The 21,810-nt window shown below is 43.3% G+C and overlaps 1 protein-coding gene and 1 pseudogene across 1 annotated transcript; one reads left to right on the plus strand and one right to left on the minus strand.

Annotated features, from left to right (window-relative positions):
* Positions 1 to 3,027: 3,027 nt before the first annotated feature.
* On the plus strand, positions 3,028 to 14,093 carry LOC121583469 (annotated as a pseudogene).
* Positions 14,094 to 14,743: 650 nt separating this feature from the next.
* On the minus strand, positions 14,744 to 16,336 carry LOC121582362 (chemokine-like receptor 1). Its single transcript, XM_041898096.1, has 2 exons — positions 16,273 to 16,336; positions 14,744 to 16,122 (listed from the first exon to the last, which is right to left on the minus strand). Exon 2 carries the CDS (start codon positions 16,079 to 16,081, stop codon positions 15,056 to 15,058), a length of 1,026 nt encoding a protein of 341 aa, XP_041754030.1. The 5' UTR covers positions 16,082 to 16,122; positions 16,273 to 16,336; the 3' UTR covers positions 14,744 to 15,055.
* Between the last annotated feature and the right edge of the window lie 5,474 nt (positions 16,337 to 21,810).

The raw sequence follows: 21,810 nt of genomic DNA on the forward strand, positions 1-21,810 counted from the left end.
AGTATTTGATCACCTACCAACCAGTAAGAATTCCGGCTCTCACAGACCTGTTAGTTTTTCTTTAAGAAGCCCTCCTGTTCTCCACTCATTACCTGTATTAACTGCAACTGTTTGAACTCATTACCTGTATAAAAGACACCTGTCCACACACTCAATCAAACAGACTCCAACCTCTCCACAATGGCCAAGACCAGAGAGCTGTGTAAGGACATCAGGGATAAAATTGTAGACCTGCACAAGGCTGGGATGGGATACAGGACAATAGGCAAGCAGCTTGGTGAGAAGGCAACAACTGTTGGCGCAATTATTAGAAAATTGAAGAAGTTCAAGATGACGGTCAATCACCCTCGGTCTGGGGCTCCATGCAAGATCTCACCTCGTGGGGCATCAATGATCATGAGGAAGTTGAGGGATCAGCCCAGAACTACACGGCAGGACCTGGTCAATGACCTGAAGAGAGCTGGGACCACAGTCTCAAAGAAAACCATTAGTAACACACTACGCCGTCATGGATTAAAATCCTGCAGCGCACGCAAGGTCCCCCTGCTCAAGCCAGCGCATGTCCAGGCCCGTCTGAAGTTTTCCAATGACCATCTGGATGATCCAGAGGAGGAATGGGAGAAGGTCATGTGGTCTGATGAGACAAAAATAGAGCTTTTTGGTCTAAACTCCACTCGCCGTGTTTGGAGGAAGAAGAAGGATGAGTACAACCCCCAAGAACACCATCCCAACCGTGAAGCATGTAGGTGGAAACATCATTCTTTGGGGATGCTTTTCTGCAAAGGGGACAGGACGACTGCACCGTATTGAGGGGAGGATGGATGGGGCCATGTATCGCGAGATCTTGGCCAACAACCTCCTTCCCTCAGTAAGAGCATTGAAGATGGGTCGTGGCTGGGTCTTCCAGCATGACAACGACCCGAAACACACAGTCAGGGCAACTAAGGAGTGGCTCTGTAAGAAGCATCTCAAGGTCCTGGAGTGGCCTAGCCAGTCTCCAGACCTGAACCCAATAGAAAATCTTTGGAGGGAGCTGAAAGTCCGTATTGCCCAGCGACAGCCCCGAAACCTGAAGGATCTGGAGAAGGTCTGTATGGAGGAGTGGGTCAAAATCCCTGCTGCAGTGTGTGCAAACCTGGTCAAGGCCTACAGGAAATGTATGATCTCTGTAACTGCAAACAAAGGTTTCTGTACCAAATATTAGGTTCTGCTTTTCTGATGTATCAAATACTTATGTCATGTAATAAAATGCAAATTAATTACTTAAAAATCATACAATGTGATTTTCTGGATTTTTGTTGAAGTGTACCTATGATAAAAATGACAGACCTCTACATGCTTTGTAAGTAGGAAAACCTGCAAAATCGGCAGTGTATCAAATACTTGTTCTTCCCACTGTATATATGTGTATTTGTATGTATATGTATATATATACATATTTGCGAGGAAAAAAACATATGGGGGATTGGAAGTGATGCAGACAATTACATTGATGGAAGTTACAATCTCTCTGCAATATTAAAGCTGATTTACCCCCTGCCCCCCGCCAAAAAAACTACAAAAATTAAAATTGTAAACAAAATAAAAAACATACATTTCTAGAACTTATCTTCTTAAAATCTAATTTTAAACCTTACCCTAACACTCAACCATAACCACAATGCTAACCTTATGCCTAACCTTAAATTAAGACCAAAAATAAAATTGTTGTTTTCAATAATTATTTCCGACATGAATTATTTCCATGTCGGAAACTCGGGCATCCTTCTAGAGCTCTGACTGTCTGAGCTGAATATTATTAACGTCATGATTTTACCTCGTTTTTTCCCTGAGTTCCCAGTTGTCTTGAAAGCACCATTATATTCCGCAACAGTGGACGAGTCATGATATCCATTCAACCTAGCGGTCAAATACAGAAATGGTTCCAATCGTTTCTCCACCATTCATTTTTCACATAGTGAATTTTACAAACACTTCAAATTAAGTATTTGTGTTTGGTCGTTTTGATGAAGCTCCTGCACGTCGCTACCGTTCACCAGCGTGATCAGATCCATGATGAATCCATGTGCGGTTTAGAAATTAATTGAGTAAAGTGTTGAACTTCTTACATCCCCTTTCTCTGTCTTAGCTAGCCACTGACTACACTTTAGCTAGCTAGTTAGCAGAGCAATAGATCAAAACATCATGTTGTATTACTTAGCCTAGATAAATGTTTGTACAGTATGTCGACTTGTGTCTCAGACCTTACTGCATTTCTCAAGGATGAGCATAAGAGCATTAAAAGGGGAGAAGACCATTATAAGTCTGACCATGTGGAGAAGTGCAGCTATAGTGAGGGGCAACTTACCAGTTTGGTCAGGGCCAGCATGAGGGATAAAGTTTATCCTGTGTCGGTGAGTGTAGTTATTAAGTTAAGTTTGAGCATCTTAGAAATACAATGTGTTCTATAAAGCTGTCATTCTACAAAAGCCACTTAATCAATTCTATAATCATTAACCAGGTTATCCTGGATACCAGACTTAGATGAGTGGTAGCTCAATTCTAGAATGTTGTCATTGATGAGAATGAATCAAAAAAATCTATTGACATTCAGAATTGACTGTTAAGACATCCAGCCTGTATTGTGGTTTCATGACCAGAGACAAATCTTCAAAGGCACAGTATTTAATTATTCGGTGTGGTACATGCATTCACACAGTCTTGATTTATAGGATCCTTCCCACTATATGATTGATATGTCAAGTGATAAAATCCCAAGCTATCAATTAAAAGTTTATGGAAAAACTGCACTTGTCCTCATGTGAAAAATACAGTTGATTAAATATTCTACAGCTGTAATGTCATCAATCAAATGACACTTTATTTATATAGCACATTTCTTTCAACAAATGCATTTCAAGGTGTTCAAAGTCATGCACTGAAAGGCATGTGGCACTTGATATCCATCGTCTTGGTAGGTCTCTATAGGTGACCAGGGGATTCTCTCTACCACATGTGAATGCCTCAGTGGAGCTCATAAGTGTAGCCATGCAGCCTATTTTGGCGGTTCACTATGTCAGCCGTAGGGCTGTGGAATGTGAGTGGAGGAAGCCAGCCGTGCCCAACCAGGTGCAGTCAGTGGAGGACCTGTACACGGCTGAATACTTCAACCCTATATCCCGAGAGCCCACAGAGGACCCATCTCGTCCAAAAAGTTGACTCAAGTTTGCCAAAAAGCACCTGGATGATCATCAAGACTCTTGGAAGAACGTTCTATGGACAGATGATTCAAAAGTATAACTTTTTGGAGGACATGGTTCCAGTAATGCCTGGCGAAAACCAAACTTTGCATTCCACAGTAAGAACATCATACCAAAGGTCAAGCATGGTGGTGGTGGTGTGATGGTTTGGGGATGCTTTGCTGCCTCAGGACCTGAATGACTTGCCTTAATAGAAGGAACCATGAATTCTGCTCTGTATCAGAGAATTCTACAGGAAAATGTCAGACCATCCATCTGTGAGCTGAAGCTGAAGCGCAGCTGGGTCATGCAGCAAGACAATGATCCAAAACACACAATCAAGTCTACATGAAAATTGCTAAAAAGCAACACATTTGAAGTTTTGGAATGGCCTAGTCAAAGTCCAGACCTAATCCCAATTGAGATGTTGTGGCAGGACTTGAAACGAGCAGTTCATGCTTGAAAACCCACATGTCACTGAGTTAAAGCAGTTCTACATGGAAGAACTCCTCCACAAATTCCTCCACAGCGACGTGAGAAACTGATCAACAACTACAGGAAGCATTTGGTTAGAGTCATTGCAGCTAAAGGTGGCACAACCTGTTATTGAGTGTAAGGGGGCAATTACTTTTTCACACAGGGGAATTGGGTGTTGCATAACTTGGTTTATGAAATAAATATGTAATTGTTGTGTTATTTGTTCACTTATGTTCCCTTTATCTAATATTAGGTTTTGGTTGAAGATCTGATAACATTCAGTATCACAAATATGCAAAAGTAGAGAAAATTAGAAAGGGGGCAAATACTTTTTCATGGCACTGTAATTGTCCATCCAGGATGAAAATGTTTGTTTTGGCATCACCATACACATTCACATTTACATCACACACATTAAGAACAGTCAGTCCGCCAATCTACATACATAAACACATAAAACACCTAATACCTGCGTATTTTGTCGGCGTATTTCATCAGCCTCTGTCTGGTGAAGGGGAACCCATGGCTGGCGCAGTAGATACAGTACTCCACCAGAGAATTTTCATCCTCTGGTGCAAGCAATGTAGGTGGTCCACTGCGACAACCATGGGTCACCAGACCGCTCAGCCTGTCCGCCAGGGTCTGCCGAGGTACACCATGCACCTTGGTAAATAAGAAAAGAAAACTGTTACTAGCAGATACAATTCACATACACATGGTAATCTCCTAAAAATAAAAGATGCCTAACCTTGGCAGCCTGGCGGATAGTCATCTCTGCCACGCAGTCCTCCATGGCATGGAACATGTCCACCTCACTCCACTGCTTCCTCTTGACTTTCTCCATGCTGTGGTGTTAATACATGTAGCTAAATAACTTGGCATACACATTTTAGAAAGATAACTCAATCTGAATATGTATAAACATTTACATTTCAAAGCTAAGGCATTGAAAGGTGATGAAAGTTTTCACAATAACTGAAAGTGTACCCACGTTTTTTGTTTGATGTTATCTGTAATGAAAATTAGTGTCCCAATTAGTTTAATATTGATGCATACATTGTAACATTTGACTAAATACTGCCTCTATGTAGCTGTTGTAAGATGAAACATAGCCAACAGTGATAGGTGTCAAAAAGTTAATGGTTCAAAGTTCCAAATACATTTTTGCAGATTGTGCAAAACGCCTCCGTCAGAGGACTCCAATTTTGATACGGTAAAGCTTGACAACATTCAGCTGTTTTCGTGATATGTATTATTTACATTTACATTTTAGCAGACGCTCTTATCCAGAGCGACTTACAGTTAGTGAGTGCATACATTATTTTTGTATTTTTCATACTGGCCCCCCGTGGGAATCGAACCCACAACCCTGGCGTTGCAAACGCCATGCTCTACCAACTGAGCTACATCCCTCTGACGCTTACAATTTCTTTCCTTTTTGCCTACTTAGCAGTTCTATCAACATTTAGCAACTAAGCCAGCAACATTAGAAAATCCGTTAGCTATATTTCAGAGGTAAAAAGTTGGATATTAAATTATTTGTGGTCTGTCATGCAGTCACATTTTACAATATGCAGCGTGTTCCACAAAATGTATACATATATAACTTTTTTGAAAACTCTCAAAACCTAACTTACATAAATTGCACTGAAAATCGGTGGTCAGCTAGCTAGAAGGGTGTCGTTAGTCGCAAAACTTACCGGTATTTTCCAGTCCATTTAAATGTTGAGCTCGAGGTGATTTAGAACCTCGATTTAGTCCTCCAACCGCTAGAGAGTGTCCGAAGTTAGGGGGTGTCCGATGCTGTGGGAAAATTAGCTATGGCTGCCATTATACCAATTGATGGAGGTTAAATCACGTGTAAGTATGAATATTGTAGATGAGAGGCATTTTTTCAGATTAGTGTACAATACATAAAGACTGTTCCGGTGTAAATCAATTTGATTCTGAATCAAATATGGCCAACATGATTACACTCAAACGCCTTCATCTGCAGATAAGTAGCACTCGTTTTTTTGTATTGTGTTATTCTGTCTTTAAAAGGGTTTAATAAGGCTGTTGGTATAACTAGGACTATACAGTGGGGAAAAACAGTATTTAGTCAGCCACCAATTGTGCAAGTTCTCCCACTTAAAAAGATGAGAGAGGCCTGTAATTTTCATCATAGGTACACGTCAACTATGAAAGACAAATTGAGAAAAAAAATATCCAGAAAATCACATTGTAGGATTTTTTTTGAATTTATTTGCAAATTATGGTGGAAAATAAGTATTTGGTCACCTACAAACAAGCAAGATTTCTGGCTCTCACAGAACTGTAACTTCTTCTTTAAGAGACTCCTCTGCCCTCCACTCGTTACCTGTATTAATGGCACCTGTTTGAACTTGTTATCAGTATAAAAGACACCTGTCCACAACCGCAAACAGTCACACTCCAAACTCCACTATGGCCAAGACCAAAGAGCTGTCAAAGGACACCAGAAACAAAATTGTAGACCTGCACCAGGCTGGGAAGACTGAATCTGCAATAGGTAAGCAGCTTGGTTTGAAGAAATCAACTGTGGAGCAATTATTAGGAAATGGAAGACATACAAGACCACTGATAATCTCCCTCGATCTGGGGCTCCCACGCAAGATCTCACCCCGTGGGGTCAAAATGATCACAAGAATGGTGAGCAAAAATCCCAGAACCACACAGGGGGACCTAGTGAATGACCTGCACAGAGCTGGGACCAAAGTAACAAAGCCTACCATCAGTAACACACTATGCCGCCAGGGACTCAAATCCTGCAGTGCGAGACGTGTCCCCCTGCTTAAGCCAGTACATGTCCAGGCCCGTCTGAAGTTTGCTAGAGTGCATTTGAATGATCCAGAAGAGGATTGGGAGAATGTCATATGGTCAGATGAAACTTTTTGGTAAAAACTCAACTCATCGTGTTTGGAGGACAAAGAATGCTGAGTTGCATCCAAAGAACACCATACCTTCTGTGAAGCATGGGGGTGGAAACATCATGCTTTGGGGCTGTTTTTCTGCAAAGGGACCAGGACGACTGATCCGTGTAAAGGAAAGAATGAATGGGGCCATGTATCTTGAGATTTTGAGTGAAAACCTCCTTCCATCAGCAAGGGCATTGAAGATGAAACGTGGCTGGGTCTTTCAGCATGACAATGATCCCAAACACACCGCCCGGGCAATGAAGGAGTGGCTTCGTAAGAAGCATTTCAAGGTCCTGGAGTGGCCTAGCCAGTTTCCAGATCTCAACCCCATAGAAAATCTTTGGAGGGGAGTTGAAAGTCCGTGTTGCCCAGCGACAGCCCCAAAACATCACTGCTCTAGAGGAGATCTGCATGGAGGAATGGGCCAAAATACCAGCAACAGTGTGTGAAAACCTTGTGAAGACTTACAGAAAACGGGTATATAACAAAGTATTGAGAAACTTTTGTTATTGACCAAATACTTATTTTCCACCATAATTTACAAATAAATTCATAAAAAATCCTACAATGTGATTTTCTGGATTTTCTTTTCTAATTTTGTCTGTTATAGTTGACGTGTACCTATGATGAAAATTACAGGCGCCTCTCATCTTTTTAAGTGGGAGAATTTGCACAATTGGTGGCTGACTAAATACTTTTTTCCCCACTGTAAGTGGCACATTGAATAGCTGAAGCTACGCATTTACAGAATATTATCAATGGGAAATTCTGCTAAATATAATAACAAGCCTTTCACGACACAAGCATATACACAGAGTGTACAAAACAGTAACATTAAGAACCCCCCCAATCTGTTCACCACTTGTTAGTACGTGCCTAATCTTTTCATTCAGGCAATATCAAGGCTTTACGGTTAGTGCCAGGTACCTCTTGAATGAAGTGTCTGTAAATACTGTTCCTGTCAATCCCAGCATGCATACCAGCAGGGCTTGACCTATAAACCTTCTATGAACACATGCATACAGTAAGTAATTTGATGAACATAGAAGCTCCTGTTTCCTGTCTCAAGCTATCCAGGTAGACAGGGTCTCCTTAAAAAAACTGCAAATCTTAATTTTTTCTATGTGTTTTCACTTGCATATTTGGTTTCATTTGGATATTTCATGATGGTTTCTGCCGACTATTGATGGAAGTATGTTGTTTTCTGACAGTAGGAACCACTGTTATAAGGATGCCCTCTGTGAGTGATTGCTAATTGCTAGACAGGTCTTTGTATTCACTATATATACAAAAGTATGTGGACACCCCTACAAATTAATGGATTCGGTTATTTCAGCCACACCTGTTGCTGACAGGTGTATATAGACTAACATTGGCAGTAAAATGGCCTTACTGAAGAGCTCAGTGACTTTCAACGTGGCATCATCATAGGATTCCACCTTTCCAACAAGTCAGTTCATCAAATTTCTGTCCTGCTAGAGCTGCCCCGGTCAACTGTAAGTGCTGTTATTGTGAAGTGGAAACATCTAGGAGCAACAACGGCTCAGTCGCGAAGTGGTAGGCCACACAACCTCACAGAACAGGACCGCCGAGTGCTGAAGCCCGTTGCGCATAAAAATTGTCTGTCCTCGGTTGCAACACTCACTACCGAGTTCCAAATTTCCTCTGGAAGCAACGTCAGCCCAATAACTGTTCGACTGGAGCTTCATGAAATGGGTTTCCATGGCCGAGCAGCCGCACACAAGCCTAAGATCACCATGCACAATGACAAGCGTCGGCTGGAGTGGTGTAAAGCTTGCCGCCATTGGACTCTGGAGCAGTGGAAATGCGTTCTCTGGAGTGATGAATCACGCTTCACCATCTGGCAGTCCGATGAACGAATCTGAGTTTGGCGGATGCCAGGAGAACGCTACTTGCCCCAATGCATAGTGCCAACTATACAGTTTGGTGGAGGAGGAATAATGGTCTGGGGCTGTTTTTCATGGTTCGGACTAGGTCCCTTAGTTCCAGTGAAGGGAAATCTTAACGCTACAGCATACAATGACATTCTAGACGATTCTGTGCTTCCAATTTTGTGCCAACAGTTTAGGGAAGGCCCTTTCCTGTTTCAGCATGACAATGTCCTGTGCACAAAGTGAGGTCCATACAGAAATGGTTTGTCGAGATCGGTGTGGAAGAACTTGACTAGCCTGCACAGAGCCCTGACCTCAACCCCATCAAACACCTTTGGGATGAATTGGAATGCCGACTGTGAGCCAGGCCTAATCGCCCAACATCAGTGGCCGACCTCACTAATGCTCTTGTGGCTGAATGGAAGCAATTCCCCGCAGCAATGTTCCAACATCTAGTGGAAAGCCTTCCCAGAAGAGTGGAGGCTTTTATAGCAGCAATGGGGGGACCAACTTCATTTTAATGCCCATGATTTTGGAATGAGATGTTCGACGAGCAGGTGTCCACATACTTTTGGTCAGTGTAGCTTGGTGTGTGTCGGATGAAAAGGCGAAGGACGGGTTATCTTATGGAAAATACATAACCTCCGTTTTTTGTCTTTGTGTTGACAAGTATTTGTTTTTTAAATGATCTATCTCCTGCTGTCCAACCTCCTGGTTGCTACATTGACAATTCACAGAAGAGGACCCATAGAGGGGTGTCTTTCTTTGATGACAAGAAAATGGCAGTCCTCCAATGTCAGGACAACTGTGCTTGAAGGTACAGTAGGTCACTGTCCTTCCAGTGGTAAGGAGGGAGAACTCAACAGATATCTCACTCACTCACTCACTCACTCACTCACTCACTCACTCACTCACTCACTCACTCACTCACTCACTCATTCACTAATACAACTGATACATTCACATTTTCCACAGGGTTGTGCTCTACTACTACCACCTCATCACTTAGTAACAGCTATTCAATTGTTCCTTACTTGTATTGATGATTGCTATGTCTTTTTTAAAGCTTTCTTGTCAGTATACCCAGGGGTAAAAGTAATTCATGCTGGTGTCCTCTGCATCAGAGGCTACCTGTATGCAAGGCTGGAATTTGGAGCTGAGTGCTATTGTGGCCATAAGGTCCAGGCCCCTAATGCCTCAGAGACTGTAACATGGACTGCAAGGGGGACCAGAGCATCATCTGTGGAGGACTTGATCGGCTCTCCATCTACCTCCTAGAACCAGCTCCGGACTCTGTTGGACACAGTGAGTTGTTTCTTTTTCTATACATATTCTTGATAATGTTAACTTGTTAAAGTTAGCTTGGTGAGCAGTTAATCTACTAGCTAGCCCATTCTCTCTCTACACAGATGTAAGTTACATTTTTAAAGGGTGCTTCAAGAAGCCAGTGAACGTAACAGAGGCTTTCCCCATCAGGGCTGACATCCTGAATTTGTCTGTGGAGAAATGTGGGGATTTCTGCACTGATCAGGTCAGGAAACCTCTATCTTCATTCTATTTTAAATGGAAAATGTATTTAGCTAACAGAAAACATCACCAAAGAGACTTCATTATCTGCATCAGATCTTGTCACTCAGTTGAACAGGGAGTATGTATGCTCCCCCAGGTGTTGTCTCTGGCTGTTCTTGGGACAAGTGGTGCTTTTGTGGTTACCCTACATTCCTGTTCCCCCTGCATGAGCAGGAGGATGAAGAGATGTGTCTGCAGAGCTGCCCTGGAGAAGAGCTGGAGCACTGTGGCACTCAGGACTACTTCATGGTGTATCAGACTCGAATCAAGAGTGAGCATTCCAGTAGGGTCATACAAACAAAAACGGAACATCAGTCCCAAGATGTCATTTTCACTTTGCACACCATCACGCCATTATTATGCAAGCTTGCCTGCTGAGTGGTGGTGAGTGACTTGTGAAATTTATTGGGGGAATTTCATTTCCCAAAAGCCCTATGCACTGCGTCATTGATGGGAACAGGGTACTGACTTCCTCGTATTTTTGTTTAGGTATTTTTTGTTGTTGTTCTGCATGTGACCCATGTTTCAACATGTAGGTAGGTCATCATCTCTGTGCTGATTTCTACTTCTGCTTTACACTGGTCGAATATTCCACTTTAGCTAATCTCGGACCAAAGCTTGTGTACGAGAGACTACACCTTGGCTAACATAATATTTCTGTTGTGGGAGTTTTTCATTTAGAGTTCGGAGAAACATTTAAAACAGGGTTGTACATTTCAAGTCCTCTCTATTCCTCTTTTAATGCCACCTTCCATGTCTGTTCCTGTTCAGACAGCTGATGCATAGACAGGTGTTTCCTGCTCTGCCTGCCAAAAAAGCTGACGGCATTAGCCAGCTTCCCAGGGACAGGAAACACCTAGGCACGTCACCTGATAGAATTGGCCACAGGATTCTACACTGGCAGCTACTACTTTGATGGTCCCCTCTACCACAAAGGTAAATACCCAACTAGCAGGCTTATTAAGTTAACCTATGAACACCCCACCACACCAGTTAAGTCAATGGCCCACTGTCCATTTTGTGACTGTAACTTTAAGTTGTAAAATACTGAAACGTCCCCTTTAACATGTTTCAAAGGAGAGAGAGATGAATGGTGCAATGGCAGGACTATCTGCATAAAGACCCATGAGAGTGGCAGGGAGGCGATCCATGCCTTTGACTCCAGCATTCGAATGATCTGCAACCCCTACAAAGCCCTGATGCTTGAGTTCTATCGCAGGTATGGAGGCCATGTTGGATTTGCCCCCCCTCGATTTGTGGAGAGGAAAAGGTGAAAAGGATGCCTTTCTTATAGGTTTTGAGAAGTGAAACAAATTGCAGCAGACCTCTCACTAAAAACATGACTGAGATGTTGTTCTCCATCTCTGTGCAGTGTGGTTAGAGTTTATATAGATTTATGCCCCTTGGTGGGCATCTCACACCCTGGACTGGCTGAGGTTTGGGAAGCAGGTGCATGTGGTACATTATGAGGCTCTGAAGACTTATTTTCCCAGCTGATGGACATGGTGCTATTCCTGGGGCACCGCAGGCTGGTTTACAACCCCCTATTCATCCCCCTTGGCGTTTTTCCTATTTTGTTGCATTACAACCTGTAATTTAAATGGATTTTTATTAGTATTTCATGTAATGGACATATACAAAATAGTCAAAATAACGGAAAAGTGGTGCGTGCATAAGTATTCACCCCCTTTGCTATGAAGACCTTAAATAAGATCTGGTGCAACCAAATACCTTCAGAAGTCACATAATTAGTTAAATAAAGTGTCACATGATCTGTCACATGATCTCAGTATATATACACCTGTTCTGAAAGGCCCCAGAGTCTGCACCACCACTAAGCAAGGGGCACCACCAAGCAAGCGGCACCATGAAGACCAAGGAGCTCTCCAAACAGGTCATGGACAAAGTTGTGGAGAAGTAAAGATCAGGGTTGGGTTAAAAACAAAAATCAGAAACTTTGAACATCCCACGGAGCACCATTAAATCCATTATTAAAAAATTGAAAGAATATGGCACCACAACAAACCTGCCAAGAGAGGGCTGCCCACCAAAACTCACGGACCAGGCAAGGAGGGCATTAATCAGATGAGTCAAAAATTTAGCTTTTTGGCCATCAAGGAAAACACTATGTCTGGTGCAAACCCAACACCTCTCATCACCCAGAGAACACCAGTGAAGCATGGTGGTGGCAGCATCATGCTGTGGGGATGTTTTTCATCGGCAGGGACTGGGAAACTGGTCAGAATTGAAGGAATGATGGATGGCGCTAAATACAGGGAAATTCTTGAGGGAAACCTGTTTCAGTCTTCCAGAGATTTGAGACTGGGACGGAGGTTCACCGTCCAGCAGGACAATGACCCTAAGCATACTGCTAAAGCAACACTCAAGTGGTTTAAAGGGAAACATTTAAATGTCTTGGAATGGCCTAGTCAAAGCCCAGACCTCCAATTGAGAATCTGTGGTATGACTTAAAGATTGCTGTACACCAGCTGAACCCATCCAACTTGAAGGAGCTGGAGCAGTTTTGCCTTGAACAATGGGCTAGATATGCCAAGCTTATAGAGACATACCCCAAGAGTCTTGCAGCTGGAGTAGTTTTGCCTTGAACCAGTGGCTAGATGTGCCAAGCTTATAGAGACATACCCCAAGAGACTTGCAGCTGTAATTGCTGTAAAAGGTGGCTCTACAAAGTACTGACTTTGGGGGGGTGAATAGTTATGCACGCTCAAGTAATTCTTTTTGGTCTTATTTCTTGTTTGTTTCACAAGAAAAAATATTTTGCATCTTCAAAGTGGTAGGCATGTTGTGTAATTCAAATGATACAAACCCCCCAAAAATCAATTTTAATTCCAGGTTGTAAGGCAACAAAATAGGAAAAATGCCAAGGGGGGTGAATACTTTCGCAAGCCACTGTAGGTAAAAAATAGTACTACTTAAGTCGTTTTGTTGGGTATCTGCACTTTACTTTACTATTTATATTTTGGACAACTTTTACTTTTACTCCACTACATTTCCAAAGAAAATAATGTACTTTTTACTCCATACATTTTCCCTGACACCCAAAAGTACTCGTTAAATGTTGAATGCTTATCAGAACAGGGAATTGATCCAATTCACACACTTATCAAAAGAAAATCCCTACCGCATCTGATCTGGCGGACTCACTAAATATTGTAAATTATGTCTGAGTGTTGGAGTGTGTCCCTGGCTATCTGTAAATAAAATAAAATAAATAAAATTGTGCCATCTGGTTTGCTTAATATAAGGAATTTGAAATTATTTATACTTTTACTTTTGGTACTTAAGTGTCACACCCTGATCTGTTTCACCTGTCTTTGTGCTTGTCTCCACCCCCTCCAGGTGTCGCCCATCTTCCACATTATCCCCTGTGCATTTATACCCGTGTTCTCTGTTTGTCTGTTGCCAGTTCGTCTTGTTTCGTCAAGCCTACCAGTGTGTTTTTCGTACTCCTGTTGTTGAGGTTTCCTGGTTTTTATCTTTCTGCATGCCTTGACCATGAGCCTGCCGTTCTGTACCATTTGACACTGCCCTGGATTACTGACCTCTGCCTGCCCCGACCCTGCCTGCCGCTCTGTACCTTACGGACTCCGAGTCATTTTCAATTAACGTAACTTTACTTTTACTAAAGTATGAAAATTGGGTACTTTATCCACCACTGCAGTGGACTACCGCCCAAGATGATACTCCCACACTGTTATATGGAAACATTGTGTCATTTTGTGTCATAATGACTGTAAAGCCGAGTGTACACTACATGATTTTGGCCCTGATTTTGAGATCGGAGACAGAATCCCCATGTCGTTGCCTACACGGGGCGCGTGGCCGTCACCAATGCTTGTTTAATGTGAGCGGGTTCGAGACACAATCTGAAGGCTACCGATCCCGTCTAAGAGGAGAAATCTATTTGTACGTTTTTAACCTCAACCTTTTCCTATGATTCATGACATTATTTTCAGTCATTGCACAACCCCAGTTCCTGAACGGTCACGTGTTGTAGCACACAGATGCTTAATTGTCAAGGCCTGGGAAGGTTTCTTTTTTTTTGTTACCCAAATATACTGAACAAAAATATAAACACAACATGCAACAATTTCAACGATTTTACTGAGTTACAGTTCATTTAAGGAAATCAGTCAATTGAAATAAACAAATTAGGCCCTAATCTATTGATTTCACATGACTGGGCAGGGGCGCAGCCATGGGTGGACCTGGGAGGTGAAGAAGCCGGATGTGGAGGTCCTGGGCTGGCGTGGTTACACGTGGTCTGCGGTTGTGAGGCCGGCTGGACGTACTGCCAAATTCTCTAAAACGATGTTGGAGGCAAATTATGGTAGAGAAATGAACATTACATTCTCTGGCAACAGCTCTGGTGGACATTCCTGCAGTCAGCATGCCAATTGCTCACTCCCTAAAAACTTGAGACATCTGTGGCATTGTGTTGTGTGACAAAACTGCACATTTTAGAGTGGCCTTTATTGTCCCCAGCACAAGGTGCACCTGTGTAATGATCATGTTGTTTAATCAGCTTCTTGATATGCCACACCTTTCAGGTGGATGGATTATCTTGGCAAATGTGAAATGCTCACTAACAGGGATGTAAAAAAAAATTGTGCCCAGAATTTGAGAGAAATCTTTTGGGGATCATTTATTTCAGCTCATGAAACATGGGATCAAGACTTGACATGTTGCGTTATCAGTAGATACTTTAAGAAAACATGAGTGGCCATACCTGTGACAAATAATTTTATAGAACTAACATAATAGATTTCCAACAGACATGTTAATCAGACATGCCTTTTGATATTCATTAAAACTCATATGTACACAGTAACACCTTGAATGAATACATTACAAATCATATTACATCGATAGAAGCAGTACAAAAAGGTACCATCATTACAAACTTACAAACAACCTCAATAAAATGACACAATCTTAAACCTCAGACGTGTGTTAATGCTTTACTCTCAAAAGACCCAGACTTTGAGAGGTTACGTCCACCTGTACGTCCATCTTCTGCCATTGCATTCTCTATCTTCCACAGAACAGACCTCTTTAGGGTTTGCCGAAAGTCATGACCCATGAACACATACAGTATGGGGTTAAGGAAACTGTTTGCTGCAGCCATTGTGCCGCCCACCTTCAGCCCAGTGTCGAGCATATCAAGGCTGTGGTTCCCCAAGTTCAACTCCAACAGGACAAAGGTGTGATAGGGCACCCAGCAAACGAAGAAGGACACGATGAGGACAGTCATTATCTTGACAGGTTTAGTGGATTTCATGGGGCGACTCCTGAGCTGCACAAAGATTACTGAGTAGCATAAGACTATAATCAAAAGAGGAATCACAAAGCCACAGACAAATCGACTCAGAGCCACTGCCTTGTGACCAGTCTGGTAATCAGTGTAGCACAGTGTATCAGCCCCGTGTGTTTTGATCTGACGGTGGACCAGTGAGGGTACAGTCAGGGCAGCAGAGAGGGCCCACACGAGGACGACCACTCCGGATGCTCTGGGCACTGTCCGGTTGTTCTGTGCCCAGACAGGAAAAGTGATTGACACACAGCGGTCAACACCGATCAGAACAAGCAGGAAGACGCTGCTGAACATGTTGAGGAACATAGTGGAGGAGGTCAGCTTACACATGACCAGCCCAAAGGGCCAGTGTGAGGTGGCCATGTAAACAATGTTAAAGGGCAGACAGACACAGAACAGGAAGTCTGAGATGGCCAGACTGAGGTACCAAGTGGTGTTGACCGTTGTCCTCATCTTGAAGCCAGAAATCCAAATTACTATAGCATTTCCACTGAGACCCAGTAGTGATATAAGGATATTGATTACCATCACAGTTTCCACCGAAAAGGACCTGGGACGGTTGAAAGTCACTGAGCCACTCACAGAGATGTTTTCATATGTTCCATTGTCAGCAGTATAATCTTCTCCATATTCTTTATATTCAAAATCCTCCATGTTACTGTAAGACTTTTCTAGTCAAAGACTCCTAAGACTTCCTGTTGATATACGCACAAATGATCAGCCAACACATTGAAAGCATACAATTACAGCTAGTCCTGTGCTCAAATAACTTCTCATTATGTGCCTTTTGTCAAACTTCAGACTTTACCACTTTGACATAAAAAAGTGTAAAGTAAAAAACTCACCTTGTGTCAGTGAGAAATGACAGCAGCTATCACAGCATACTGAGAGTGTTCTCTGAGTTTAAATAGCCCTGCCTTTTGACCAATGGCTCACTTCTCCTTTCTTTTCAAGCCACAAAACCATAAAGGGGAACCTAGAAATAAGTAAAGGAACGAGGTGGGTAGATAACTAAGCATGTAATTGTAGCTGGATTTCCAACTGCAATAATTAAAAGTTGACAAATATCGTCTTCTTGTGTTAAACTTAGGAAATGAAATAAACCTGCACGGTTGGTTTGTTTTGTATGTTTTTTAGATTGCTGATAGGAAAGGTCAAGGATACCTCTCTTCACCATGACCACGAACACTCTTCTGTCACACAAGGGCGAAAATAACATACAAATCAAATCAAAGGTTATTTGTCACATGCTCAGAATACAACAGGTGTAGACCTTACCGTGAAATGCTTACTTACAAGCCCTTAACCAACAATGCAGAGTTTTTAAAAAGTAACAAAAATGTGCTAAATAAATGAAAGGAAAAATAGTAACAGAAAATGACAATAATGAGGCGATATACACCGGTACCGGTACCGAGTCAATGTGCAGGGGTACAGGCTAGTCAAGGTAATTGAGGTAATATGTCCCGTGTAGCTCAGTTGGTAGAGCATGGCGTTTGCAACGCCAGGGTTGTGGGTTCGATCCCCACGGGGGGCCAGTATGAAAAAATTTATGCACTCACTAACTGTAAGTCGCTCTGGATAAGAGCGTCTGCTAAATGACTTAAATGTAAATATGTACAGTACCAGTCAAGAGTTTGGACACACCTACTCATTCAAGGGGTTTTCTTTATTTGTACTATTTTCTACATTGTAGAGTAATAGCGAAGACATCAAAACTATGAAATAACACATATGGAATCATGTAGTAACCAAAAAAGTGTTAAACAAATCAAAATATATTTTAGATTTTAGATTGTTCAAAGTAGCCACCCTTTGCCTTGATGAAAGCTTTGCACACTCTTGGAATTCTCTCAACCAGCTTCACCTGGAATGCTTTTTCAACAGTCTTGAAAGAGTTCCCACATATGCTGAGCACTTGTTGGCTGCTTTTCCTTCACTCTGCGGTCCAACTCATCCCAAACCATCTCAATTGGATTGAGGTCGGGTGATTGTGGAGGCCAGGTCTTCTGATGCAGCACTCCATCACTCTACTTCTTGGTCAAATAGCCCTTACACAGCCTGGAGGTGTGTTGGGTCATTGTCCTGTTGAAAAACAAATGATAGTCCCACTAAGCCCAAACCAGATGGGATGGCGTATCGCTGCAGGATGCTGTGGTAGCCATGCTGGTTTAAGTGTGCCTTGAATTCTAGTATGTGTGGGTGTGTGGTTAGAGTCCAGTGAGTGTACATCGAGCCTGTGCAAGAGAGTCAGTGCAAAAAATAATAATTGATAAGAATAAAATAAGGGGGTCAATGCAAATAGTCCGGGTAGCCATTTGAGCTTATGGCTTGGAGGCAGAAGCTGTTAAGGAGCCTTTTGGTCAGAATCTTGGCTCTCCGGTACTGCTTGCCGTGCGGTAGCAGAGAGAACTGTCTATGACTTGGGTGGCTGGAGTCTTTGACAATTTTTAGGGCCTTCCTCTGACACTGGTATAGAGGTCCTGGATGGCAGGGAGCTTTGCCCCAGTGAAGTACTGGGCCGTACGCACTACCCTCTGTAGCACCTTGCAGTTGCCATACCAATTGGTGATGCAACCAGTCAGGATGCTCTCGATGGTGAATCAATCAATCAATCAATTTTATTTTATATAGCCCTTCTTACATCAGCTAATATCTCGAAGTGCTGTACAGAAACCCAGCCTAAAACCCCAAACAGCTAGTAATGCAGGTGTAGAAGCACGGTGGCTAGGAAAAACTCCCTAGAAAGGCGAAAACCTAGGAAGAAACCTAGAGAGGAACCAGGCTATGAGGGGTGGCCAGTCCTCTTCTGGCTGTGCCGGGTGGAGATTATAACAGAACCATGCCAAGATGTTCAAAAATGTTCTTAAGTGACAAGCATGGTCAAATAATAATCAGGAATAAATCTCAGTTGGCTTTTCATAGCCGATCATTAAGAGTTGAAAACAGCAGGTCTGGGACAGGTAGGGGTTCCATAACCGCAGGCAGAACAGTTGAAACTGGAATAGCAGCAAGGCCAGGCGGACTGGGGACAGCAAGGAGTCACCACGGCCGGTAGTCCCGACGTATGGTCCTAGGGCTCAGGTCTCTCAGTTGGCTTTTCATAGCCGATCATTAAGAGTTGAAAACAGCAGGTCTGGGACAGGTAGGGGTTTCGTAGCCGCAGGCAGAACAGTTGAAACTGGAATAGCAGCAAGGCCAGGCGGACTGGGGACAGCAAGGTGTCATCATGCCCGGTAGTCCTGACGTATGGTCCTAGGGCTCAGGTTCTCAGAGAGAAAGAGAGAACGAGAGAATTAGAGAGAGCATACTTAAATTCACACAGGACACTGGATAAGACAGGAGAAGTACTCCAGGTATAACCAACTAACCCCAGCCCCCCGACACATAAACTACTGCAGCATAAATACTGGAGGCTGAGACAGGAGCGGTCCCGGAGACACTGTGGCCCCATCCGAAGAAACCCCGGACAGGGCCAAACAGGAAGGATATAACCCCACCCACTCCGCCAAAGCACAGCCCCCGCACCACTAGAGGGATATCCCCAACCACCAACTTACAATCCTGAGACAAGGCCGAGTATAGCCCACAGAGGTCTCCACCACAGCACAAACCAAGGGGGGGCGCCAACCCAGACAGGAAGATCACGTCAGTAACTCAACCCACTCAAGTGACGCACCCCTCCCAGGGACGGCATGAAAGAGCACCAGCAAGCCAGTGACTCAGCCCCTGCAACAGGGTTAGAGGCAGAGAACCCCAGTGGAGAGGGGAACCGGCCTGGCAGAGACAGCAAGGGCTGTTCGTTGCTCCAGCCTTTCCGTTCACCTTCACACTCCTGGGCCAGACTACACTCAATCATATGACCTACTGAAGAGATAAGTCTTCAGTAAAGACTTAAAGGTTGAGACCGAGTCTGCGTCTCTCACATGGGTAGGCAGACTGTTCCATAAAAATGGAGATCTATAGGAGAAAGCCCTGCCTCCCGCTGTTTGCTTAGAAATTCTAGGGACAATTAGGAGGCCTGCGTCTTGTGACCGTAGCGTACGTATTGGTATGTACGGCAGGACCAACTCGGAAAGATAGGTAGGAGCAAGCCCATGTAACGCTTTATAGGTTAACAGTAAAACCTTGAAATCAGCCCTTGCCTTAACAGGAAGCCAGTGTAGGGAAGCTAGCACTGGAGTAATATGATCAAATTTCTTGGTTCTAGTCAGGATTCTAGCAGCCGTATTTAGCACTAACTGAAGTTTATTTAGTGCTTTATCCGGGTAGCCGGAAAATAGAGCATTGCAGTAGTCTAACCTAGAAGTAACAAATGCATGGATTAATTTTTCTGCATCATTTTTGGACAGAAAATTTCTGATTTTTGCAATGTTACGTAGATGGAAAAAAGCTGTCCTTGAAACAGTCTTGATATGTTCGTCAAAAGAGAGATCAGGGTCAAGAGTAACGCCGAGGTCCTTCACAGTTTTATTTGAGACGACTTTACAACCATCAAGATGAATTGTCAGATTTAACAGAAGATCTCTTTGTTTCTTGGGACCTAGAACAAGCATCTCTGTTTTGTCCGAGTTTAAAAGTAAAAAGTTTTCAGCCATCCACTTCCTTATGTCTGAAACACAGGCTTCTAGCGAGGGCAATTTTGGGGCTTCACCAAAGTACAGGAGGGGACTAAGCATGCACCCCTGAGGAGCCCCTGTGTTGAGGGTCAGCGTGGCGGATGTGTTGTTGCCTACCCTCACCACCTGGGGGCGGCCCGTCAGGAATTCCAGGATCCAGTTGCAGAGAGAGGTGTTCAGTCCCAGAGTTCTTAGCTCAGTGATGAGCTCGGAGGGCACTATGGTGTTGAACGCTGAGCTGTATTCAATGAACAGCATTCTCACGTAGGTGTTCCTTTTGTCCAGGTGGGAAAGGGCATTATGGAGTGCAATAGAGATTGCGTCATCAGTGGATCTGTTGGGGCGGTATGCGAATTGGAGTGGGTCCAGGGTTTCTGAGATGATGGTGTTGATGTGAGCTATGACCAGCCTTTCAAAGCATTTCATGCCTACAGATATGAGTGCTACAGGTGGTAGGCTCGTTGAGTGCGGTCTTAGTGCCAGCATCGGTTTGTGGTGGTAAAAAGACAGCTACGAAGAATATAAATGAAAACTCTCTTGGTAAATAGTGTGGTCTACAGCTTATCATGAGGTACTCTAACTCAGGCAAGCAAAACCTCAACACTTTCTTAATATTAGAGATTGCGCACCAGCTGTTGTTAATAAAGCGACACCGCCCCCCCCCCTTGATCTTACCGGAGGCTGCTGTTCTGTATTGCCGATGCACGTAAAACCCAGCTAACTGTATATTATCCATGTCCTTGTTCAGCCACGACTCTGTGAAAAATAGGAAATTACCGTTTTGAATGTCCTGTTGATAGGATAGTCTCGAACGGAGCTCATCTGATTATCCATTCGCTGACGCAGTCTCGCCAGGCATCTGGTTCGCCGACCGCTGTAGTGGCGTCTCCTCTTACTAGTGACAGGGATTTTGGGTCTGGTCCGGGAAGAGCAGTATATCCTTTGCGTCAGACTCATTAAAGAAAAAATCACAGTCCAGGTCAAGGTGAGTAATCGCTGTTCTGATGTCCAAAACCTATTTTCGGCCATAGGAATCGATGGCGGAAACATTATGTACAAAAAAGTTAACAGTGCTAAAAAACACACAAAATAGCACAATTTGTCAGGCGCCTGTAAAACGGTGGCCATCCCCTCCGGTGCCATTCTTATTCCTGGTCTAGGGATGACCTTTTACCTTTTATATGACCTTTTAACCTTTAGTTAGATGAACATGGATGTTTTTCACTTTAGGCTAATTTAGATAGGCCTCTATATGTAACATTTATTACATAGCTTCCGCCGCAGTCACTCCATGGTCAATCACTCCATTGGAGCCACTCCTCTGGTACTGGTCCTCAATTGCCAGGAATGTAGTACACACCTGGGTGATGCCAGTTCACTTGCAGAAGTGAAGTATTCTTTACATACATTTCCTGGTCTACCCTTTCAACCTTTAGTTAGATGACCATGTATGTTTTTCACTTTAGGCTAATTTAGATAGTGTACGAAAGACTATTGAGAGTAAATATTAGTTCATCATAGGAGAGCTGTAGCTCCGCCCACCGGTGATGTGGAGCAGAGCATGCTGGACGATCTCTGAGGAGAATGAAGTAACTAGAGAAAGCACACAAGCCGTGATAAGTTCCAGCCTTCTCCTGTGATTACCTTTAGTTAGCATTGTTTGTTTTAGCCAAGGCCAGTGTGTGTCCATTAGAAATGTGTGTTCATATTTCTTACAATTAATGTGTTGTGGATGCACTCCTTTGTTATACTAATTAGCATTTT

The sequence above is a fragment of the Coregonus clupeaformis genome, chromosome 15 (assembly GCF_020615455.1).
Source record: "Coregonus clupeaformis isolate EN_2021a chromosome 15, ASM2061545v1, whole genome shotgun sequence".
NCBI lineage: Eukaryota > Metazoa > Chordata > Actinopteri > Salmoniformes > Salmonidae > Coregonus > Coregonus clupeaformis.

Excerpts from the sequence above, each read along its gene's own strand:
- LOC121582362 (XM_041898096.1), bottom strand. The coding sequence starts at position 16,081 with ATGGAGGATTTTGAATATAAAGAATATGGAGAAGATTATACTGCTGAC.